We start from the raw sequence: 26,347 nt of genomic DNA, 5'->3' as shown, positions 1-26,347 counted from the left end.
CTACCACTGGTTTTCCCTATGAGTGGGATTTGTGCAAGTAGGAGTCCAGAAGAGGAGAGGTGTCTGGAAGGTTTGTGAAAGCAGATGCAATTGTTGAGGTATGCTGGGAGGAGTTTGAATTTGGATCATTCCTGAATGGGGAGCCAGTGGAGCTCCTTCATGTGTGGTGTGATGCGAGTGCGATGTGGAAGGCTGTGAGTGATTCTGGCTGCTGAGTTCTGAATGGTCTGCAGCCTTCTGGTCAGCTGTGTTGATCCTGGTATAGATGATGTTCCTGTAATCCAGCTTGCTTGTGACCAGGGCATGCATGATGGTTTTCCAGGAGTTAAATGGGGGACATTTGAAAATCTTCCTCAGCATCTTTAAGGTTTGGAAGCATGGCGAGGCATTGAATTGGGTAGGTATGTTGAGTTTGTTGTTAATGATGATCCTAACGTTCTTGGCATGGGTGGAGAGGATGATTGTCGGTCCTAGCTTTCTGGGCCACCAGGTAGAGTCCCACAGTGATGTGCTCTTCCAGAACATTACAATTTCGGTCTTGTCAGGGTACAGCTTTAGCCAGTTGGTCTTCATCCGGTTGGTGATTTCATTCACGCAGGCATTGAACTTGATCCAGTTACTGGGTGTCTTGTCCTTGAGAAGAAAATGGGTTCTGTGTCATCTGGGTCAGAGAGGACATTAATGTTGTTAGAGTGGATGATGCTGGCTAGATGGATCACGTATGTATTGAAGAGAGTCGAACTCAGGGAGGATTTTTGTGGAACTCAGCAGATGAGGTTGCAGGGGTCTGAGGTGTACGGTACCTGGCTCACTGACGGTCCTTCCAGTCGGGAAGGAGCAGATCCATCAGAGTGCATGTCCTTGGGTTCCTCATTCCCAGATGGGGTGGGAGACTGTGTCAAATGCTGCAGAGTTCCAGGAAGATGAATGCTGTCATGTCTAATTTGTCCAGAGTCATGTGGATGTTGTCCAAGGCAACTTTGGGGGCAGTTTATGTGCTGTGGTTGGGTCTGAAACAAGAATGAATGGTGCTGGGGAGTTGGTGGCCATTGCGGCATTTGGTAAGGGTTCTGTTGATGATTTTCTCGAAGATCTTGGTCAGGAATGGTAGCAGGGAGAACAGACTGTAGTTGGTGAGCACTGATGGATCCGAAGAGGGTTTTTCAGCAATAGGAGGACAGTTGCATTCTTCCAAGCATCTCGGAACGTTGTGGGAGAGGTGGAGGCATTCGAAATGGGAGTGAGCATAGCAATGATGGGTTGCAGTCCTCTGGAGTAAGCATGGTGGGGCAGTGGTCCAATGGAGCGCCCATAAATGGAAGGATGGGTCCCATGAAAGGATGAACTTCATGTTGGTAGCCATTTCTCCTGCGGTGATGGGTAGGTTGAGCGTGGAAGTTGCTGTAAATAGCAGTAATTTTGTTGTTGAAGAATTGAGAGAGATTGCTGCAGAAGTCCTGCTAGGAAGTGATGGAGTTTGAAGCAGTCAATAGTGAGGTGAAATCTTTCACAATAGTGAAGATGTATTTGTTTCTGATAAGAGGCAATGCATAGCCCCTGATTATGATATTGGTGGCATTTTTAGAAGACCAGTTGTGCTGGCAGCCGCCAAAAGACCGCCAGTGTTGGCAGCCTCACAACCGTCATATTGCGAGTCAGAGACTGAATTCTACCTGATTACAGTCACAAACCTGACACTGCTAGGCCACGAGGACTCCGCCCACCATATTATGAGCAGTAATATGGCACGGCAGTCCTTGCCAACATCTACCACCTCGAAGTGGGTTGCTGTATGGTCCAGAAAGGTAGGTGGAGTGACCAAAAAGAGGGGGTGGCAGGTGCATGTGTGTGAGTGGAGCATGTGTGCGTCGGAATGGGTGTGCATGAGTGTGTGTGATTGTATGCTTGAAGTGGGGAGTGTTGCATGTATACATGTGTGAAGGTGGAGTGTGTGCATGTATGTGTGCATGAAGGGGGGAGTGTGTGACTGTATGTGTGCGTGAAGGGGGAGTGTGTGCATGTATGGGTGTGTGAAGGGGGAGTGTGTGCATGAAAGCGTGCCTGAAGGAGCGGGGTGTGTGCATGTATGCATGCGTGAAGGGGGAGTGTGTGACTGTGAGTGCGTGAATAGAGAGTGTGTGAATGTATGTGTGCATGAAGGGGGAATGTGTGTGCATGCATGTGTGCATGAAGGGGGAGTGTGAGACTGCGTGCGTAAAGGAGGGAGTGTGTGCATGTATGCGTGCAAGAAGGGGGCGTGTGCATGCATGCGTGCATAAAGGGGGGAGTGTGTGCATGTATGCCTGCATGAAGGAGGGGAGTGTGTTCATGTATGCGTGCGTGAAGGGGGAGTGTGTGACCATGTGTGTGTGAAGGGGGAGTGTGTGACTGTGAGATTGTGAAGGGGGAGTGTGTGTATGTATGTGTACATCAAGGGGGAGTGTGAGACTGTGTGCGTGAAGGAGCGAGTGTATGCATGTATGCCTGCATGAAGGAGGAGTGGGCATGTATACGTGCGTGAAGGGAGGAGTGTGTGACTATATGTGTGTGAAGGGGGAGTGTGTGAATGCATGCGTGCATGAAGGGGGAATGTGTGCATGTATGCTTGTGTGAAGGTGGAGTGTGTGACTGTAGGCATGCGTGAAGGGTAGAGGGTAAACATATGCATGTGTGGAGTGGGGGACTGTATGAATGAATGTGTATGTGAAGAAGGGAGTGTGAGACTGCAAGTGTGTGGATGGGTGGGGGGGTGTTTGCAAGTGTGTGGATGTGTGGGGATTCCTTTCACAGGGGGTGTTACCGCCTGGGTCTTCATGGTGTGGCAACTGCCGTAAAAAGCCTGGTGGTTTGCTGCCTCTTAATACAGCCGGCAGTCTTAGGTCTGCCGCCGGCCCAGAGGAACTCACCGCCGGCCACAGCAGTCTGACCGGACCAGCAGGACTGGCCGCATTGTGCAGTTTGGCTTCAGCCAAACCGCAAGACTCGTAATGTGGTCGCCTTTACTGCCGGGTCTGCGGCAGTTAGACCACCACCATGAGTGTGACAGTCTTAAGACCGCCACACTTGAAATGAGGACCATAGTCATTCTTGGTTCCTGGCTCGTGAAGCAGTGTTTTTTCTCCCCGTTCTAGAAATTACACATAGAAGGTCTAACTTTGTTTTGATCTGACGAGTCATATTCTTCCACTTCTCACCGCACTGCACTGCATGGGGCACCCTTTTCTCTCCCTCTCTCTACTTGCGCTTTCTGCTTGTCATTTTTACAGCCACCACTCACTTTATTTTTTTTTAAATGCTCTCCTCTGTGTCTACTTAGCCGATTGCCCCGTCCCAATGCTTTGTCTGCCTTCCACTCGCAATATAGAAGTGTTTACCCATCATTTATTGCTTTTTAAGCCAATCGAGGACTGCTGTCCCAGCATGTGCTATCTTGCAACAACAGTACCAAGATAGCCACTGTGTGCATGCATGGTGGCCATCTTCAAGGATTTTGCCATAAACAATGGTATTACCAAAACAAACACCGTCAAAGCCATTATGGCTGTGTCCCGCTGTCGAAGGTCATACCAATGGTTTTGCCAGTGTTAGCTAAACTCCAATGCTCCCGATCTCACCTCTTTGATCCTCAGTCCCTTCATAGTTTATTTGGATTATCACAACTTTTGTACTGAACATTGGCTGTAAAAAATGAAACAAGAAAAATGCAAAAACTGTTTTATATTTCTATGATTTATCATGGAACAGTAAGGACACCATGGGCCCCGTACAGGCAAGGAAAATGGGTTCCTTCAGTCCTCTCTGGGTAGTAAAATTCAGCCATAATTGGGATGCAGTGTCCCCCTCACACCTCAAGATGTAGGTGCGAGTGTTGCATTATTGAGCATCAAATGGTTTCTGACCAACACCTAGAAGGAGAAGCGTAAGATTCTTACTTGGTAAGATGGTTTTATAACGGTCCTTGCAGGCTCGTCCTGGAATAGCTAGTTCTTCCGGATTTACATAATTGGGTGGGATTTTCTGCAAGAAATGGAAGACATGGCATGTGAAGCAGAAGCTGCAAAACTAATTAATTTTATATCACATAACAGAATGCTTTTCTACTATAGTGCCATGGCACTTAATTGGATGCCCTCTTCATACATAACAAAGGAGATGCTTGACGGCATCACCATCTTATTCCTCTGTGATCTCTCAGGAAGTTCCATCACAGGACCTGTGCCCTTAAAGATGGGCCACTGTAAAGCTGTTTTTGAACACTCGATTTGAAATTGAGGATGTAGCCTGTCACTAAACAGCTGTTCATATCTGAAACAAATCTGCAGCTACTAAAGGAATCACATTGCAATCCTCGTTTTAGAAATCACGGTGGATACATCTCAGTATCTCTATGACTATTTTCCTAAATTAAATAGCTTGTTGCTCAGGCATAGCGTCAAATTTCCACATTTTAGGTATACTAACCTTATCTTCCTCTAACATTCAATGCTATGGTCCTGATTTAAAGTCTTGCGGATGGGTTACTTCATCACAAATGTGTCGGACATCCCATTATCCGTATTACGATTTCCAATACTATGGAATCGTAAAATGGCAGATGGGAAATACGTCACGTTTGTGAGGGAATAACCCCATCCACCGAATTCTAAATCAGGCCCCATACATTTATTTAAGGGATTCTTAGGGGAAACAAAGAGCGCAGCATCCAAGGGTGAAATTTACACTTAGAATAGGTTAAAAAAGTGATAGCTCTACTATTATGAGTTACCTCACTGATTACTGCAATTACATGTATTTATTTAATTTGACTGTTGATTCATAATGCTTCGAATCATGAGCAGATTGGACATCAGCCTACAAAAGCTATGGAACACATGTTTGTTCCTAGAAGAAAACAGAATCCACTTCCGAGTTCACTTTGATGTTTAAATGCATACACTATTAGTTGCAGGGTTCATGGGGCATGTGATATCTAGGGTGTCTAAAGTTGCAAAGGCTTTGCAATTGCAAATTGCCTATTTATTTTTTTATTTTGAAAAGTTTCATTATTGAAAAAGCAGTCACAGACATGGAGGTCTGCTGACTACAGCAGGCCACCATCCCTGTGAGTGCAGGGACTCGCTATGGGGTCGCAAACTGCGACCCACCTCATGAATATTGCATGAATTTGCAACCCCATAGCGAGTCGCAGAAGGTGTCTGAGACATCTTTCTGCATCCAATTTTGCGAGTTGCAAATTGCGAGTCGGTCAGACTCGCAATTTGCAACTCGCAAAATTGGAGTTTCCTACATCTGACCCTTAGCTACGTGAAGGAAAATTATCCAAAGTTGGGAAGCTTTTGATGCCTTCACCAAAGACAAAGTTTCCTGGCTTAAACTTCGACCACTTCTAGTAATATAACTTCACTTCTATGATTTCGTCAAACTGTTGGCCTATATACCACCATAAAATGTTTACAAAATCATATTTCTTATTTAGAAGCAAATTTGAATACTTGACTCGGACTAATGTGGTGTCTAGACCTTAAACATTCTGCTCTGAAGAGTTAGCTTCTTGTCTTCAAAAAGTGATTAGCCTAAAAGGTACATATAATAGAGTGCGCATTAGAAGCAAACATAAAACACATCTCTGCTCTGTTCTCTGCCTCTTTTCCATTGTAACACCTCTTTTTTCTTCTTTTCAATTGCCCTTCTACATCTTTTAATATTTTCCTTTCCTTCTTTTTGCAGTACCTCTCTCAATATTTCTCGTTCTCCTTCTTAACATCACAGTTTCCTGTCTATTTTATTGTTTATTTTCCCTCTAAAGTTTTGTTTTGCCAGCTGTCAAGGTATCACCCTTATGTTCCTTCTCAACTTCACTCCATTCTGTCTCAGGACCTCTGTCTCTCAATATTGCTTATTTCCTATGTCCGTGTTTTTTCTCTTTATTTCTCCACATTTGACTCTATATTTATGTCAGTATAGTCTATCCCTCTCTGTACTGCACCCTCTTTCTGTCAGAATACATCTTTACCTTTCAGCATCTCTCGTATCCATACTCCGTAATGATTTGAAATCATCAGTGGAGACTTAGTACTGAGAGAGACAATTCCTACTCTCTAATTCACTCATTACAGTCTGGGATTTTTAAGGGAGAATTGAAAAAGAATATAAAAAGTTTAACTTCACTGCAAAAAAAAATGTTTCTGCAAAAAACTAAGGGCCACATGTACACAGCATTTTTCTAGTCGCAAACGGGTCGATTTGCATAATCGTCCCATTTGCGACTAGAAAAATGCTTTTTGGGATGTACAAAGCCCAAACTGCTATTCGGTAACTTGTTATCGAATCACAATTTGGGTTTTGTGATTCGGTATTAGGAAGGGGTGTGTTCAGGGCGTCCTTCCTAATACCGAATTTAAATGGTATGTATGATTGTTTTGTGACCATGAATGCGGTCAGAAAACAATCACAGTTGGCACCAATTTCAAATTGGTGCTAATCCATTCGCAAAGGGGAAGGGGTCCCCAAGGTACCCCTTCCCATTTGTGAATGCATGCGAAAAAGTTATTGAAGAGCAGGCAGTGGTACTATGGACCACTGCCTACTCTTCAAAACTGAAAATGAAACGTGTAATTTATTTTCTTTTTATATGCAGCCTGTTTTCCTTTAAGGAAAAAGGACTGCGTTTTAAAAAAAATAGTGCTTTATTTAAAAGCAATCACAGACATGGTGGTCTGCTGACACCAGCAGGCCACCATCCCTGTGATTTTTGCGATTCCCGGTGGGTCGCAAATTGCAATCTACCTTATTAATATTAATGAGGCAGGTCTATTCGCGACCCACCGGGAATGGGAAAGGAAACTCAGTGGAGTTTTTTAAATTTGGAAATGTGATTCCCTAATTGCGATTCGCATGGAATCGCAATAAGGGAATTGCAATTCCAAATATATACGTACATGTGGCCCTAAATCATTTATCTTAATCAGAATCAGCTAGCTAGTCCGTTCTCTTTCCCCACTCCCTTACATTGCACCTCCGCCTTTCTTGAATTAGCTCTTCATTATGTTTCGCTACCTCCCCATTTTCTCTCAGAACCTCTAGTTTTCGTTTTTTATGGCCACATGTACAAAGCATTTTTCTAGTCGCAAATGAGTCGATTTTGTGACTAGAAAAATGCTTTTGGGATGTACAAGGCCCAAATTGCGATTCAGTAATTTGTTATTAATATTAATGAGGCAGGTATATTTGCGACCCACTGGGAATCGCAAAATAAACTCAATGGAGTTCCCTACATTTGGAAATACAATTCCCTAATTGCGATTCGCATAGAATCGCAATTAGGAAATCACATATCCAAATATTTGTACATGTGGCCCTAAGTCTCTTTTCTTTGGTGTTTCTTTTTATGTGGAGCAGTTTTCTATTGTTTCTTGGTATCGTTATATTGCTTTCTATTTTCCTTAACACCACTCTCTCTCTTTCCCCTTTTCAGAATCCCTGTCTGTCTTTTCCAGTCTTGTCCTTCATCGTTGTTTATTTTTCCCTCTTCTTCCTGCATTACTTTAGTTATATCTCCTTCAGTGCCTTTCTGTCATTAACTCTTTCTATCATTATTTCTCTACTTCAGAGATTCTCTTTGTCTCTGTCCATCTCGCTTTCGCTTTGCTGGCTCAGGATCTCTCTCGTCTTCATTTTGTTCTCCCTCATTATCAAACTTGCCTGTTCTCGCAGCATTTCTCAATCGGTTTCTCTTGTTCTCCCTCCATATCTTCCTCACTTTCTCTCTCAGTATCATCCACACCTCTTCTCTCAGTATCGCCCTCTTTCTGTTTCGAATGAAAGTTTTTAAACATGAAATTTTTTTCTTTTCTTCTTTTCACTCTGGTTTCTTCTTATACATCTATTTTCTCTTACTTGTATTTTGTCAAACTGTGCATATATTTATTGCACAGCCTCATATAAATTATTGTAAAGTAGTTTGGAGAAATTTCTGCTGAAACTCCACAAAATAAATTATTTTGGTATCGTCAACCTTTCTCTGTGTATCTCTCTCTGTCCTTCTTCCCTTCTTCCATATATTAAGCCTGGTTGGAGCTCTGCTATGCAGAACTCCGCGAAGTGTGGAAAAAACTGTACCGCGGTATGCAGAGTTCTGCGAGCAGCGGAGTTTGGGCAAGTCGCTCTGTTTGCACTGATTTTCAGTGTGCGAGTTTCTCCCATGCTGTAAAATCAGCGCAAACGGCATCACGCAGAGCAGCAGCGAGTGCTAACGTCTTACTGCCGCTTGTGTAGATTTTCTACTTGATCTGCAGCTTCCTCAACGTGAGCGGCAGCTTTCTCATTGCGAGCGATCGCAGCCTACCATGACTGCTCACGTTCAGAAATCTCGCTCGCGCTCACCAATTTAGCGATTTCTCTCGCTTGCCACTTAATGTTGGTGAGTGCGAGTGAGAGAAAAAACTCTGATCCACGTTACTTTGCAGAGTCTTTAGTAACTTCGCACTCCATGTGGAGTTGGGAAAACTATGTGAACTCTGCTGGCAGAGCAGAATTATTATCCCACCCCTAGTATCTATCCATCCTTCTCAGTATTGTTCTTGGTATTTTCTAGTCCCCTTCTTTCAGTATTTTACTCTGACTCTCGGTCTTTTTCAGTATTTCTCTCCACCCATTTTTTGTAGTATCTCTTTGTTCTGACCATAGAAGGATAGAAGGCTGAGTGGGCATTGCCGGAATTCAAACTTGTGACTTGCAGATGACCACCAATGTCAGCGGGAGAACTTAGCTTACTTTGCAATCCTGATGAAAATAACTGTCAGTTTCCATCCATCCCCAGTATCTTTCTAACTCGGTTTCGGTCTCCATTTTGCCCTCTATGTATCTCCTCTTTACTCTTTCATCCCCTTTCCCTTTCTCCTTCTCACTCTTTTATACTCTTTCTTTCCTCTTCTCTCAGCATACGTCACTTATGTTCCCTCACTTTATCAAAATCTGCCATTCTTCATTCTCAATTTCCGTTTCTCTCTCACTTTCTCCATTCTTACTGTAACACTCTCTCCATCCTACTTTAAGAATCCATCTTTGCTTTTTGTTCAGTTTTCCCCTCTTTTGATATCTGTTTCCTTTTTCTGTGTCAGTATTCTTCTCTTCCTTTTTTGGTATCTCTCTTTTATCATCATCTTCTAATATCTCTGTCAAGTCAAACACCATTTATCTAGGGCTAAAATAAAACATGGATTGCAAGACTTTTACTTGAACCGTTCATTTAACCTCAGCTCTCATTAATGGATTCAAACAGCTAATAGCAATGACACATACTGCATACTGCTCCTCCAGTGCCTTCAGGTTCTTGGCTTCCTCCTGAAGTCTATCTTTTGACAGCACGTGGCTCGATGTCCTCAGGAAATGCAGTGTGACCTCTTTTGGGGTTGTGATGGAGAGAATCGGATCAACAGCACCCAAAGAACTCATGTCCAGGGTCAGAGACACATTGGACCCTCTCCTGTGTATGAAAAAAGGGCCAGTTAAATCCTGAGGCTATAATCCCACCAGACTCTGCAGAATCCACCAATTATAACAAGCATTTTCAATGCATTGGGTCTCGTATTTGCTTGAGTTAGAGCTATTGGCGTTGTAAATACATAACTGGACTTTTCGTGCCACATAAATTGAGAACGTTTTCCCCTCAGTGGCATTAAAAAGTAAATTCTACAAATGCATAATTCCACATTCTCTAATCATGCAGATTTGCAACCAGTCTTCTCAGCCAAGTATAGGATCTCCTGGGTTTGATTTTACCTCGCTTCTCCACAGCAATAAAATGTAAATCTCTGATGAAATGCACATTCTACCAGGGCTTTAAGTGGGATGAATAAACTGGGGGGGGGGGGGAGGGGTTTCTCAAAGGGGCGTGGCCGATGTAATCAAGGGTGTGACTTAAAAACATACATGCTGAAAATCTGTGCTTAGCATAGTGTGCCCCCCACTGCTAATGCATCCAGTTATATAATAGAACGAGTAACATTAAAATGATCAATCTCTAAAGTGGCCGCCTGGCAACACGCGTCGTGTCTTTTAAATGGACAAAATAAAAGCTCTGCATCTTTCAAATGTGCAAAATAAATAAATACCATGCCATAGTGCATGTGGAGGTTGTACCCAGAATATACAACTTGAAGATGCACCGTGAAAAGTAGCCTTGTGATGTAATAGCATATACCTATACGTTTCTATTTTAAATTACTGTGAACAGGATGTATGCTGTCATACCTAAACAAAATGGATATTACCATTTTCATGCATTTTCTTTTGTGTCACTTTCCGTATTAGTGGTCACAAATATTCACATATATTTATCAGTCTGTTATTAGTCCTTATTTTGTATTATCTGTACACGCATGGAGGGAGCCTTGCTCCCTTCCCATCCTAAATACGTACAATATTAGTTTCACTATTTCCACGAGCAAAATGGATTTCGTAGGGCTTTTTTTTCTAGTTGAAGCAACCATGTTCGGTCTTTGTGAAAACGCCATTTTTTATGTCACTGAATGTGTATATAAATGCAATTACACGCTCTACATTTATATGTATTCCCCAGTCATTTCACGATTTACACACGAGTTCCCAGTTGTTTGCAACTAAACTAAACCTCTTGTCAACACGTATTTTGAGCGCTGCATGTTCTCTCTATTCATGTTGACACTAGGAGGCAGTGAGCAGACCTTCAGAAGGGCACTGTGAGCTTCTTATATTAAGAACTCTGAGAGTGAGGGCAAACATAGAGAGCCCAATAGAGACCCATCTCAGCACCTGCTTTTGAGACTGCCTGGCAGGACCCGGCCCACTTAAAGCCCTGCATGCTACCATGTTGAAGCTCAGGCGTGTGTTAGGGGAAGCGCTGATACTGCTGCTAAGGTACTTTGTAGAGCAACAAAGATAATACCTGCCCATTATAAGAGGCTGCATAGAAAATGTACGAAAACAAAGGAAAACATGAGAAGAAACTGAGAAAAGACGACTTGGCGAAATAAAATAAAGTTAGCTTTAAAAAAAATAAAACTTTGAAATTTTGTGCCTGCTGGGCAGGTTTTTGTCAGTCACAAGCCTTCTGTTTGTGGGGCACTCGAAGTTAAAAACAACAAATAGTACCTTTATCGTGTCAGGATTAGCGGACGGACACTAATTAAGTTGCATCAATTAGTGCTTGATCCCTGCTCCACACAGATGAACTGAAGCGATGCCAGGCATACCTTGACAAATTACGAAGCTGTAAAGAAAAGTGCCACACAAACCAACAAATGGTGAGTGATAGGCGGGCTCCAAGCCCTATACTGAACACAGCAGAGTCTTGCAAGCGAGATGCACGTGCTAGTGCATGCACTTGCGGACTCAACCCTAAAAAGGACATTGGGGGAAGCTCATGAGAGGCACACAGACAGGTGAGCGATGGAGAACTAGAAAAAAGGCTGACAATGTAGGAGTGTATGACAAAACATTTATTAATATCATGTTAATTTCTTAATCCTAATAACTGTAGCAATGATTTTTATTTATAAAATGGCGAGCGTCAACAAAAGGGGGTAGAAGGAATGATAATATACCCCCAACATTGACCATGTCACAAACGGCACTGAGTAAGCGAGCAACCCTGAGTTGCAATGTCAGAGGGTTCCTTTCTCAAGAAATGTGTTTGTTCCCCAAGGATTGTTGTAATACAATCTGGCAAGATGATGCATTTTACTGGGCATTTTTCAAAGAAATTGGCAAAAATCTAAATGTTTCCTTAAAGGGCACTTATGAAATAATCCAAAATAATAAGGCTGCCTATTGAGGCTAACATTCCTTAGGAATGCTAGGATATTTTCTAAGATGATTCTGCTAATGGGACCTCAAAGTATGCCTTTTATAATACAATTTCCAAATCCATTAATTGAAAAAACACGTTTTTCAGCCAATTCCAAAGGGACATTCGTGCGATATCCCAATATTTTTACGGAGTGCCAAACATTTCTGAGCCATGCGAAATAAAGGTTTGGCATTTTCACGAAGTGCTCGCTTCCGCTACTATCCCACAGTGACAGAGCCTGACTTATCTATCACAAACAAACATCATTCATGTTCATACTATGTTAGTGGCAGCTGTGAATTGACAGGAATGCATACCTGTTGCGATGTGCCACAGGCGACACGGGTGGCCACAACATGGCATTGTTGTTTCACTGTTATGTTAAGTGCGGTCAAAATGATGACTGGGATTCCCATTATATGCCAATAAGTATGACTTTATGCTATGGCCATATAAAAACTAGAAAGCTGGCAAAATGCGAGTGATAATGCCTCAATGCCGTGAATATGAAAATAATAGTTGCCTTATATGGAGCATCCATGTCCACAATGGTGAAAATATGCCACGTGGCACCACTTTATGACTGTACCGCCATTATTCCTAGAATGGTCACAATATGCCAACGAGAGAATCACAATGCCTACAGCATCTGCTATGTGGCCCAGGGAGATACCTCGTTCTAGGTGCTGCATGGTGCCCAAAATGCACATCCCAATCTCAACCAGCGTCTTAACTTCACTTTTCATTCGATCACTTCCATTTAGCACTCACACTCACCCCCTTCATTCCTATTTTTCTTCTTACTTTTAGCCTATCATTCAACTCTCCCTCTCATGTCTCCACATCACACTTTCACCCTACCTGTCATGCTTTTGGTGTTGTTCTTTTGGTCAACTTTCATTGCGTTTTCTGCTCTTCTGTATTTTTGATTTCAACCTCCTCTTATTTTACTCCCTTTCTTGTTTTCTTTGAATCTTTAGCTTTGCACACCTAAATCACTTTCTTTCATGTTTGCTGTTTCATTCTATTCTTCTCTTTGTTCATTCCTATATATTTCTTTACTTTCTCTGATTTCTTTCTTTTTTAAAACGTACTTTCCACCCTTCTCTTTCTGCCTGCATTCTTTATTGCCACCTTTCTTACAATTGTCTTATGTTTTTCATTTTCTTTCTGCTTTTCTTTTCCTGAATTCCTTTTTTCAGTTTTACCCATTTTGTTTGATGACTTTGGGCTGGGTTTAGAACTTGGCAATGGAGTAAAAAGAGTCAAGGTTGTGTACGCCTTGACATCTGCTACCCAGCCTTATCTCCACCTGCCAAACTGAGAGTTCACCATTGAGCCGGCAGTGAACTCTATAGATTTTTATGAACCACCATCACAATGGTTCATAAAAAGCCATTTAAAAATGTGTTGTGCGTCCATTATTGGTAACAGAGTCTTACATCAAACTTTTGAAGGTTTTTCATTTTTCAAAACTGTAAGGACCGGATTTTCAGTTTGGCAAATAGGTTACTGTCCCAGATGGTTGATGGACAGCAAAAAAATATATATATATCTAACAGCACACTCTAAATTGGTTGGATGTTGGATGGCCTATCTCCAATTGCTCATACTCCATCAGCCGTCGAAGGAGGATGTCCGAAATCAAGCTGTAGTAAGCTCCATCATCAACATACTCTTGGCCTGCCTAGCCCTTAATCAGGTGGAGGGACTGGAAGTTTCACAGAGAGGGTATTTCGTCGCCACTGCAATGGTGTAACCTCTCTGCCAACTCTAAATCAGGCCCTTTATTTGGTTCATTAATTTGTCTGTGCATATACTTTTTTTTCTTATCCACCTTTCCTTCTACCCCAGCCTTTGTTTCACTTGTCCTTTTTCCACCTTGATCTTTCTAGTTGTCTTTTCACTTTCTTAGTTCCTATCCTCTTTCTTTTTTCATTTGTTTCCTTAACTCTTTTTTGCCTTTCCAATTCCACTTAAAGTGTGTTTTCTTCCTTCTTCATCTTTGTTTTCATCATCTGGTTTCATGCTTTATCTTTATTTCTATTTCTCTAAACATATTTTTTATTTGCCCTGTCACTTTATTGATCTATAAATTTCTTGTTATGTTATATTGATTTTTATAGTGCTCTAATCACCCGAGTGGGTAGCCAGGTGCTTGGGCGGGTGTGTAGGTGCTTTTACGAACAGCCAGGTCTTCAGCTTCTTGCGAAACTCAAGAAGTGAAGACAAGGCTCTTATGTGTTGAGGGAGGACATTCCACATCTTGGGTGTGAAGTAGGAGAATGAGCGGCCTCCAGTTTTGCTTTTGCAGATGCAGGGAATGTGTGCGTGTGAGACTGAGCACAGCGTAGGTGTCTGGGGGGGTTGGCAAAAGTGTATGTGGCTGTTGAGGTATTCTAGCCCAGTGTTGTGTAGGGCTTTGTATGTGTGTGTGAGAAGTTTAAATTGGCTGCGCTTGTGAATGGGAAGCCAGTCATGCTTCCTGAGGTGTGGTGTGATGTGATGTGGGTGCTGTGTGGGATGTCGAGTATGGGTCTTGGAGATGTGTTCTGGATGGTCTGGAGTCTGTGAAGGAGTTGTTTAGTGATTCCAGCATTGAGACTATTGCCGTAGTCCAGCCTGCTAGTGATGAGTGCTTGCGTGACAGTCCATTTGGTGTCTGAGGCAACCATTTCAAGATCTTTCATAGCATACATTGGATGCAGAAGCAGGAGGAGCATACAGCATTAACTTGAGCCGTGATCTTGTCATCTAGGATAATCCCTATATTTCCTGTGTGGTCTGTGGGCATTGGTTCTAGCTCTAACAGCCACCAGATGGAGTCTCATGGGGATGTCTGGTTTCCAAAGACCAGTACTTCTGTCTTGTTGGAGTTGAGCTGCAGACAGTTGTTTCACATCCAGTCTGCTATCATGGTCATGAAGTTGGTGGTTGTTTTGTCTGACAGGGAGAGGATGAGTTGGGTGTCATTGGCATGGGAGATGATGGTGATGTCTTGTGATCAGATAATGTTGGCAAGTGGTGTCATGTATATATTGAAAAGTGTGGGACTGAGGGACAATCCATGTGGGACTCAGCTCATCAGTGTTTTAGCAGCCTGACCCTTTGGGTTCTCCCAATAAGGAAGGAACGGATCCATTTGGGAACTGATCCGTGTATGCCACTCTCATGAAGATACTGATAAGGATGTTATGTGAGGTGGTGTCGAAGGCCGTGGAGAAATTGAGCAGGATGAGAGCCGCTGTTTCTCCTCAGTCTAGAATGATTTGAATGGCATCAGTGGCTGGGATGAGTGTTGTTTTTGGTGCTGCAGGTCTTTTTGAATCCTGATTGAGTGTTGTCTCAAAGATGGTGAAATTCAAGGTGGGTTGTGAGCTGTTTGTTGATGGCCTTCTCAATCCCATTGGCTGTATAGAGGAGAAGGGAGATGGGTTGGAAACTGCTCAGTTGATTCAGGTCAGGTGTGTGTTTCTTGAGGAGTTTGTTGATTTCTGCAAGTTTCCATTCATCCGGAAAAGTAGCAGATGTGATGGAGGTGTTGATGGATGTGGGCCACAGTGGTTCTTTCTTACCTAAATCTATTCTATCCCTTTCTTTCCTTTTATTTAGAGCTTTTGTCTTTTATCAAACTTACTTTCCAACTTTTCTTCCATTCTTTCCATTTTATGCCAGTTTTCTTTCCTTTCATATTTCTTTACATCTATACTTCCTCTTGATTCATTTCTTTCTCTCTTTCTTTCTTTCTTTCTTTCCTTCTTTCTTTCTTTCTTTCTTTCTTTCTTTCTTTCTTTCTTTCTTTCACAGGTCAAGAACCAGTTTCTTAACCACAGCTCAGTCATGATGTGTTTTTGTAATATCGTTATTTAGCATCTCCGCAGATCAGATTTGGGCTGCAGATCAAAACTGAGAAGGGCCATCATGAACAATTCAGTCAGTCAACTAGCAAACCCCATCTCCACCCCACTGAAGCTGCTGGTAAGAGGGCATCATAACATTCTTAGCATTTACCACGCCTTTAAAAGTAAAGGCTTTCTAAGTCTTCTACAGTTCATTTAGCTTCTGATATGTCACTGTTAGAAATGGGGTCTTTGGTTGACAGTCAGGTTACCCCCTGTTCAAGCACGGACCCTCACTCTAGTTAGGGTAAAAGAGAATCACCCTCAGCTAACCCCTGCTTACCCCCTTGGTAGCTTGGCAGAGCAGTAGGCTTAACTTCAGAGTGCTAGGTATAAAGAATTTGTACCAACACACACAGTAACTGAATGAAAACACTACAAAATGACACAACACCAGTTTAGAACAATATGAAATATGTATCTAACCAAAATAAGACCAAAACAACACAAATCCGACATACACAAGTCAAGTTATGAATTTTTAAAGATTAAACTCAAAAATAGCGCTTAGAAACACAAAATGCTTCGATGAGGTGTTAACACGGCATCGTGACGGAGTCGTTCCCAACAAGCCGACACCAGCGGTGCCGGACACGGAGTCACGTAGACCCCCAAGTACAGTACCATTGGTGAAGAGTGAAACAAGTCGATGCGCGAAGTCGGGGATCACGGCGTCTGTGCGAAATGTTGAATCCGCGCACTTCGAGCAGCATCGGTCACAACGTGGTGCGGTGACTTCCACGGAGTCGCAGACTTCAGGGGGGCTGCAGCAGCATCGGGCCTGCGAAGGTCATCGCGTTCCAGCGAAGATCACGGAGTCGGTTGCAGGCGGCATCACCGGATTCAGCAGCAGCGTCGGTCCGAAGTCGATTTCCTTGGATTTCCACCAGCTTTCCTTTCAAGGGCCCCGGGACTGGATAGGGCACCACTTGTCAGAGCAGGAGTCTCTCCAGAGACTCCAGGTGCTGGCAGAGAGAAGTCTTTGCTGTCCCTGAGACTTCAAACAACAGGAGGCAAGCTCTAAATCAAGCCCTTGGAGATTTCTTCTCAAGATGGAAGGCACACAAAGTCCAGTCTTTGCCCTCTTACTCTGGCAGAAGCAGCAACTGCAGGCTAGCTCCACAAAGCACAGTCACAGGCAGGGCAGCTCTTCTTCCTCAGCTTTTCAGCTATTCTCCAGGCAGAGGTTCCCCTTGTTTCCAGAAGTGTTCTAAAGTCTTGGGTTTTGGGTGCCCTTCTTATACCCAATTTCTCCTTTGAAGTAGGCCTACTTCAAAGTAAAGTCTCTTTTGAATGTGAAATCCTGCCTTGCCCAGGCCAGGCCCCAGACACTCACCAGGGGTTTGGAGACTGCATTGTGTGGGGACAGGCACAGCCCTTTCAGGTGTAAGTGACCACTCCTACCCTCCCTCCAAGCACAGATGTCTCATCAGGAAATGCAGACTACACCCCAGCTCCCTTTCTGTCACTGTCTAGTGTGAGGTGCAACCAGCCCAACTATCAAACCGACCCAGACAGGGAATCCACAAACAGGCAGAGTCACAGAAATGGTATAAGTAAGAAAATGCTCACTTTCTAAAAGTGGCATTTTCAAACACACAATCTTAAAATCAACTTTACTAAAAGATGTATTTTTAAATTGTGAGCTCAGAGACCCCAAACTCCACAAGTCCATCCACTCCCAAAGGGAATCTACACTTTAATCAGATTTAAACGTAGCCCCTATGTTAACCTATGAGAGGGACAGGCCTTGCAACAGTGAAAAACTAATTTAGCAATATTTCACTGTCAGGACATATAGAACACATTACTATATGTCCTACCTTAACCACACACTGCACCCTGCCCTTGGGGCTACGTAGGGCCTACCTTAGGGGTGTCTGACATGTGAGAAAAGGGAAGGTTTAGGCCTGGAAAGTGGGTACACTTGCCAAGTCGAATTTACAGTTAAAACTGAACACACAGACACTGCAATGGCAGGTCTGAGACATGATTACAGAGCTACTTATGTGGGTGGCACAACCAGTGCTGCAGGCCCACTAGTAGCATTTGACTTACAGGCTCTGGCACCTCTAGTGCACTTTACTAAGGACTTACTAGTAAATCAAATATGCCAATCATGGATAAGCCAATTACATACACATTTTGTAAAGGAGCACTTGCACTTTAGCACTGGTTAGCAGCGGTAAAGTGCCCAGACAACAAAAACAGCAAAATCAGAGTCCAGCACACATCAACAACTTGTGGAACAGAGGCAAAAAGTTAAGGGAGACGACGCCAAGGATGAAAAGTCTAACAGTCACCTAAAAACATGCCTTCAAACAATGTTATACGATGTTACACTGAGCATGCCTTCAGAACAAAATGCACGTCCTCAGCAAGTAAAATGAACTACAAAATGCTTACTACCCTTATTTTACCTCCTGGTTCCAGCGGTGGACCCAGCCAGAAACAGGCTGGCGGTAAGGGGGTCGGAATCCCCATGGCGGTGCTGCAAGCAGCACCGCCATGGCGGGTTCCCTGGGCCAGCGGGAAACCGGCGGGAAACCGCCGGCTCCCCTTTTCCGACCGCGGCTTTACCGCCGCGGTCAGAATCGCCCAGGAAGCACCGCCAGCCTGTTGGCAGTGCTTCCGCCGCACTCCGCCATGGCGGTCATGGACCGCCAAGGTCAGAATGACCCCCATAGTGTCAAAAAAACAAAGATGGCCAGCTAGCAGCTCTCCTTTCTCTAAGAAAGTGAAACAGTTTCTTCCAGAAAGAGACTTCAAAATGGCTGTTCAAGCCCTTCTACTGTCACATCTGGATCATGGTACTGGTAACACCTTTCTTCATGTCCTTCCGGAGTGCACCCTAGCACCCCTTGAGGGCATCTTATTTGCTGCAGCACTTCTCATCCCGGGCATGAATAAATATTTTCACTTCACCACCAACTTGATGGAACTCCATTGGCTCCCCTTACCATCTTCGAAACTAACTGTGTCATTTATAAAGCCATCACAACACTTGTGCTTATATTGCAGAGAAGCTCACTGTCTCTGGTTGTTCTTAGTACTCTTGCAGCCAGGACACTATCAGACTGAACTCTAAGAGGTGTAAAAAATTTAAAACAAAGCTGCCGGCCTTTTCCGTTCATGCACCCGTGATCTGGGACAACATCCCTGAATCCATCAGGATCGACCCAATACAGCTCCAATTTGGGGGAGTTGAAGATGCACATCTTTAAATAACACTAGATGAAAATGCATTAACTGTCCACAAAACAGCTATCTCTTCAACTACACGTTGCTTGCCTTTGACCCTGTACAGTGTTCCACTGCTGCTTGGCTAGATTTCTGGTATAGATGTACCACATACACATACAAACTGTTGAATGTAGTTGTGCATATTATCAGTGCAGCAAATAGATGTGATTTGCTCCTGTGCCTAATTAAAGCCTACCTTTGGGGATGATGGACAAAATAAATCTCCTAGTACAAGAACAGGGTACTTAGAAGAGGTGTGGTGCCCTACTGAAGATTGTATCTGGGATTATAGTCCCTTAGTTGAACAGTGTAGTATTTTGTTTTGCTGTGAAACTGCATTACTTGCTTTTATAAAAAGGTACGCCCTGGGCTGAACCTTACATTATTGTGCTGTTGGTTGACTGCTGGCTTCATTTCCCACACTCTCCCTCTCTGAAAAGTATTTTGCTGCTCGCCCTCGTTATTGTGAGATTGAAGTCCATTAAAGGTTGTACTTTGTTCATTATGCAGTAACATAGCAGAACGGATCCCAGGATATCAGCGGTAAATGACCATTGAGTTATCCCTTAAGGAGGTCGAAGATTCTACTAGGAATTCTGCCATTTTGCTTATGAAATGGCTTTTTCATCAATGGACACAGTGAAAGGCGTATGAAATGATTAAATATCCATTTATGCCCTTCACTTAAAACCATACTGATTTTTTTATTATAGCATCAATCCCAGGTTAGCTGCAGTGCAAATCTGATACATTATGTGTAAATGTTAAGAGAAGTTATGTGAAAACTCAAACATCTGTAGTAAGGAAAGTGAAAATATACATTAACATTTCTCAATTTATTGTGAAGCGTTACGAAACCAGAGCAAACTGTATACCTTTGCCGAATCTTTAGTAATTCAATAAAGTCACAATTTAGTAAGGCGATCTAGCGATAAGGATTCACTGCTACTTGGGCCAAAGTAAGCTGTAAGCATCACGAAATACGTGTTGTCAGTTTTTTTTATTCACTTCATTTTTATGAAGAGGATGCAAGATTGGCAGGCAACCTGCTACTTACTTATTATGGCGAAATAGCACGAGTTTAACGGGAAATGCATGTTTCAACCAGCATCTGCAGATTTACCAATCACCGTATCCTGAAGGTCTTATGTATAGATGAATATTATATATTTTGGGTGCAGTCCAGCAATGAGCACTTGGCGCTGCATCACATCATATATCCTTTCTAAGTATTTCTCCTTAAGAGCTACACAGATTCCAAACATGCAGAAACACTTTTAAAACATTGCTTGTCTCCAGGTTTAGTAAACAGTAACTTTCTCCTTACTTTACCAGAAACAAATTCTGACTTTCGAATGACTACGCTTACCACAACTCCCCCTTATTATTCATGGACAGCGTGGCCACACATACTTTATATAATACATAAGTAGATACACAGAGTGTAAAATGCAAATTTGGGACCAATGTTGAGTGTGGGGGTGGCCATGACTTACATGAGCTGAAGGCCACAGGCGAGTCTTGATGTTCTCTTCTTCTATATATCACATTTTGAATCATTGCTTGATGTATTTCCTCTGGATGACAGTAATACCTTCTGGCACCTGTTACTTTGTTCTAGGAGCTAAGGGCACAGCAGGAGATAATGATACCTGCCAATGTCTCAAGCAATATATGTGGTTTTATACCTACTTTGTCTACTTGCTATACCTCTGACCATTAGGATAATACATGGCAGTTCTTTGATGCAATAGCTGCTTACCTTTCCTGAAGGCGGGCATGTTTCTTGACTGAGCTGCATTGATTGAGTATCTGTTCCATACTTGTCCTCAGAGTCTAATGTGACCGATCAACAGAACTGACTCCGGCAGAACAAAAGCAGCAAAGGACCATGCTGTGCCAGTGCTACTGACCTCAGGTGGAGGCGCAGAAAGGGAAAAGGGTGCAAGAATGTCCCCAGGCCGTCATAGTAGGAAGAAAATCCTGAAACCAAGAAGGAAATGCAGTGAAGCATGATGCAAAGAACCTTAGAAGATGTACATGTATTTCTATTTGCAAGCAGTATGATAGTTTAGTCAATGGTAGAAAGATAGAGTTCTAGGTTCTAGGTGCAGTGAGCACTTATGCTATAAAGGCAAAATTATGAATGGCTTCCCATCCTGCACTAGGCATGTTCCCACTGTGACGTCCCATAGAGAGAGGTGGTCTCTTCCTACCTATGGCATTACTGAGCCCCCAATGAGGGAACTGTGCCACACTTATGAAATGAAAAGTGATTTCGTATGGTACAGGGTCTAGGCCCTTTTTTCCTATCCTCTATTCTTCTGCACTGTCCCACAGGACCCCTTTATTGGAGCACAAATGTAAAGTTGTGGGATAAACCGAGGTGACCCAAGAGGATCCAGGAACATGAAATGCACCACCTTTGCTCAAACTTCTCGCCACTGCTTTCTTCTGCGCCCTTCAATGTCTGTGTCCAACTGTGTAAGGAAGCTGAGGCGGAGCTGTACAGCAGACAGTCCTTTGAGTGAACTGAAAACTAAGGGGACCCTAAAGTGACACAAATCAATATATTTTGGGTGTGGTTTAAGAATGGCAAGTATTTAAGAAACTAATGTAAAAGATGTAGAGTGTAGAACTAATAATTTTGCCATCTCTTCCTGGACAAATGTAATGTGTCAGAAAATGTCTGATTACATATAACCTTTTTCAGATGCAAAAGCACAATGAGTAAAATTTAAAGTTAATATTTTCCACTCTTAACCAGAGTTATTGACAATAATGTAATTTGCAAGGTACACGCAGTATACATAAATACAAGTTAACATATCAACAGACAGGACAACTACCATCACTGCACCAGCATACTAACACAATGACCCACATTCTTATCCAGACTCTCCACATCTCCTCACATGATCCTTCTCTATTGCCCTACACCTTTCGAAGTTTTAATGAGAGCCCTCTAATGAAAGCACTGGTCCTATTTGAGCTTTATATTGAAATTTAGAGGCCTAGATGTATAATTGATAGGATCACAAAAAGTCACAAAAGAAAACTATGATTTTCTGTTTGCTTTTATAAAAGTACAAACTGCTGGGAATATTTCATTTACAATCAACTGTTTTTCCAGCTGCTAAAGTTCAAAATTCTCTCTACAATTTAGACCATTTAATTGACTCCAATTGACTTTCACAGACCATGCAAATTAACGTAACCTAAAATTAGCTTAAGATGCTATCATTTTTATTCAGAAATGCCACACCTACCCTGCCCTCTAGAATCAATCACCCACCAGCGCCATAAGTAAATGAGAAGTGTTAGGAGGATCACTATGTGACTGGGAAGGCTGGGGTCAGGACTTTAGCCGTGTGTGAGGAGAAGATGAGGCTGCATACGTCGACAAAGTTCTCATTAGGGTTCCCGACTCTGTTTACAGCAAAAGCAACAACAAAGCATAGTCCCATCGTTTAATTTATAAAAGAATGAGTGCCAGTGCCCAAAGCAATACTCTGCAGTCCATGGCTGGCCCAATTAAATGTCAGTGCACATAAAAGGCTGAGTAGTCTTAAATATACCTCACTCCTCTTTAATCAACTACTAGGCAGTCTTTGCCCCTTTTTCTCACACTTGCCTGTCCCTGCTTTCTACATTCATGACAATTTATCCGTCTTTCTGCTCCTCCATCTAGCTGCTTTGTTTTCCCTGTCTTGCTCCTGGTAAATGTCTCATTCAGAAAAGTAAATGGTCCCCAAAAATGAGTGCTGCTGGACCCCACCGATAAACCCCGCCTCAATTATCAATGCTTGGCCCACATGTAAAATTAACAAGCTGCACCCATTGTTACATTCATTGCTCACATATTTGTGTTTGGTTTTTTCACATGCCGCATGTTACAGCATTCTTGATGTGGCACTGTAAATGAAAGGTTTTATGAACCAACTTATTTGGAGGAAAAATTAAAGCTGATTTTGCCCCAGGAAGATCTGAAACAGTGACCATCAAGTTACCCACGGATTTCCAGAGTAAAGGAGTTATCCCATCAAGCACTATAATTAACTTTATCTGCTGGCCAGCAATATCAGCTAGTAATGTAGATCGGGTGGCTAAGGATCTTGTTGATGAGATCCATGTTTATGAAGCAGGTCTCTGCTGTCAAAACTGGTAAAATAGCTCACATGGGTAATGAGTCCATTGCAGTGTACCTGCAAGTTACGACATGAACCGTTTCAGGACTATTCACAAAGATAACTTACACCTTTGAGTAAGTTACACTTGTAATTTACTCTTGTACTTTGAGTAACATTAATTATTTTGGCAGTTCACAAAATCTGAGTAACAATTACTACGAAGTGTAGACTTACATGCCTCCACCCTCTGAAAAAGAGGGTGGAGCCAAATTAATGTATGTAAGTTACTACTGCCAAAAAGAAAAAATAGCAAGTCTAGCACCACACATGACCAGCCACTAATACTGCAACACCCTCTCATCGAAAATAATTTAGACAGGGCCTTAAAATAAAACACTACACAAAATAATGTTAAATTAAATTATATGAAATGAATTTACAATGATATTAAATATAAAAAGCATTTGTACTTTTTTATTAGAAAGTTTGATAAACCTTCTAAATTTTTCCTATATTTTACGATAGGGAGCTCCCCACTCCGATTGTCAAGTCTCCTTATGGTAAAGTATAGGGAAAATTAAAAAGGTTTATTAACTTGAATAAAACTAGTAAGCTATTTTTAAGATAAATATTAATATAAATTAATTTAATATTTTATTTTAAATAAAGAACACATTTAAAAATGCTACAGAACTATTGACTTAATTTAGATTTCTTTTAAATGTAATAATTTAAATTAAATTAGATTTCAGAATTTTATATTAAAAAAAACATTAGTACATAAAGTAAAAAAACATTAGTATGCATTAATAATTGATGTATATAATTAATAAAAAGTAATTGAATTATATATTTTTCAAAATGTTACATTAATTTAATTAAAAAAAAGCTTGTTAAAATATTTTATATTTAAATTATAATACGCTTCATTTACAGATTTCTTTTAAAACTAAATTATATTTTTTATATTGTGAACTATTTTTAAACATTTAATATATTTAATTAAAAAATATGTCCTAAAATATGCCTTTTAAGACACTACCTTCCTTATTTCCTATGTGAAAGTGTTGCACTACTGGTGGCTGGCCATAAGTGCTGGATTTACTCCAGCTCAGAGCTGGAATAATGTACTATTGTTTTGGGTCCCTTTTTGACTGCAGTATCTTTAGAAGTGCAGTTTGTTAATAGCAGTAGACTTCGACTTTTGTGGGTGGGTGATGTCCCTCCTTACACCCCTCCCTAATCCTGCTTAAACACCTCCTTCCTCCCCTTTAATCACTCCCCTTTTTCTCACCAGTCACTAGACCCACCCACATTTACTATTAAGTAGTAAACTAACATGTGTGAGGACCACTATATAGAAAAGATAAGATGTTTACACTAGTATGTTTGTTAATAGCATTTTAGAAAACGTTTGTAGTATTATTCTAGTTATACTAAATGTGCTACAAAATGTAGTTTGCAAATAGGCACTTTCGGCTTTTCGAAGAGCTCATGCAAGAACATCGCTTTCCCGGTTATGTTTGTCTCTTAGTCATCTTGAGGATTGAGAAAGTGTATCATAGGAAGGGTCTGGTTGCATGTAGTTGCACATCAGTCCACTGAGTTCTCCCACTACAGCCAGCTGGATAGTTAACTACCCAAGATAAAAGTGACAAATGCTTATGGGGATGGCTGGGTTCCTTCTCTCTTTTCATTTGCTAATTATTTCCTTTGACAACTCTGGTGAGTGGGAACAAGATGGTGACCGCGTGAATGATCGTAGTGTAGGAGGCTGGCCTTCTATGTATTGTGTAAAGCTAGACACACTGTGCAGGGGGTCCAGACAACCACATATTGGTTTACAGGAGTAAAACTAGATCACCTAATGTTCTAATTTGTAAGGTAACTTGGTCGAGCAGTTAGGCTAATCTCGGAGAAGTGCAAAGCATTTGTTGTTCCCACAGCATCAATCTTGCAACTAACACACTCAAAGGAATAACTTCAGGCCAATTTATAAAAATACTTCAGATTTGTATGTAATTTTTAAGACCAAGATTACCAAAATTGGTTAAGAACGTTTTGAGATATGGATTTTTGAAGTTTAATAAAATTGTGCGTAATTCTACACCACAGGAATCAAGGGCAAGTTACCTTTAAAAATGCATATAAAATCGTACAGTTGGTTTACCAAGTTCTTCTTTTGCAGGTTGGTCGAGGTCATCGGTGGGCATACTGTGCCAGCTGGAGAAGGTCGGGCAGCTCCCGGTTCCAGTGGGAGCAGTGGTTAAAGGTCTCTGGAACTGGTGCAGGCCAAGTGCGAGGAACCACTTGGAAAAGCACTGCACAGGTAACTTTAGAGGTGGTTTCTTGAGGTTCCCTTGGAGTGGTGAGGTCCTAACTGGTGAGGGACCATTTGGGCACAGCAGGTTCTTCATTGCAGGGCACAGGGTGGTAGGTTGCAGAGTGAATCGGTGAGCCAGGAGCTGTGCGCAAAGATGCCCTTTGGATCTGGAGGTAAGTTGCTTCAAGGGTAGTTTGCAGGACAAAGTGGGCACTCTGGTGGGAGGTGTTCAGGGTGTTCCTGAAGTCCCTCAACTGGGGCTTCCTCCTGGTTCTTTTTCAGCCCGGGTGGGCTGGTTTTCATGGTGTCTGATTTCAGCTGACCAATACCCAGGGTATTGGCATGATTTGACCACTGGAGGGCACAGTGCCACCAAGCTTGGTACACTTGCAGGGTTTGTCTTTGCGGTCATTGGTGTGTTGCTGGGTCTAGCTGTGACTTCTGGTTTGGGAGTTAGTGGCTGGTCAGTGAAGTGACCTTCATTCATTCGCTGAATTCTTCTTGTTGCAGAGTGGTACCTCCACTCTAGAGGGAGTTCTTGGGCGATTTCTGGGTTTCTTTAGAGTTTTTCCAGTTGTCCAGCAGCTCCTCAACGACGATTGTTGGGTCCTGGGTGTGGCAGGTGGGGTTTGGCACCTTTTCTTTGTGCAGCAGGTCCACAGTTCTTGTGCCTTGGATTTTCTTGGTGCTGGTCTTCTTTTTGTCCATCAAATCTGATTTCTTGCTCTAGGGATGCCCACTAAATACTATATTTAGTGGGCATTGGAGGGGGAACCTGGAAGTGACCATCTACCTCTCCACACTGTATATAAACCCCATCCCTATACCTGATTGGCTATTTTCATTCCATCCAAGATGGAGGAAAATGAAATGGAGGGTCCAAGTCACAGCAACTTCTTACTTTTGGTTGGTTTTCCACCTTTGC

The 26,347-nt window shown here is 42.3% G+C and overlaps 1 protein-coding gene across 5 annotated transcripts in view; it reads right to left on the bottom strand.

Moving 5' to 3' along the window:
- Positions 1–26,347, bottom strand: part of PTPN7 (protein tyrosine phosphatase non-receptor type 7) — a 294,573-nt gene that overhangs the window by 132,334 nt on the left and 135,892 nt on the right. For 3 of the 5 annotated variants that reach the window (XM_069238938.1, XM_069238937.1, XM_069238939.1), the window contains 3 exons: positions 20,732–20,952; positions 9,301–9,484; positions 3,933–4,017 (listed from right to left, as the gene is read on the bottom strand). In XM_069238938.1, the coding sequence (XP_069095039.1) occupies positions 3,933–4,017; positions 9,301–9,484; positions 20,732–20,790 (328 nt within the window). In that variant the 5' untranslated portion in view covers positions 20,791–20,952. The remainder of the gene's footprint in view (positions 1–3,932; positions 4,018–9,300; positions 9,485–20,731; positions 20,953–26,347) is intronic. The other 2 variants (XM_069238936.1, XM_069238940.1) reach the window with 1 other exon arrangement.

This window comes from Pleurodeles waltl, chromosome 6 (assembly GCF_031143425.1).
Source record: "Pleurodeles waltl isolate 20211129_DDA chromosome 6, aPleWal1.hap1.20221129, whole genome shotgun sequence".
Lineage (NCBI taxonomy): Eukaryota > Metazoa > Chordata > Amphibia > Caudata > Salamandridae > Pleurodeles > Pleurodeles waltl.
Note: the sequence above shows the minus strand (reverse complement) of the source record. Positions and strands in the feature narration are given on the sequence as shown.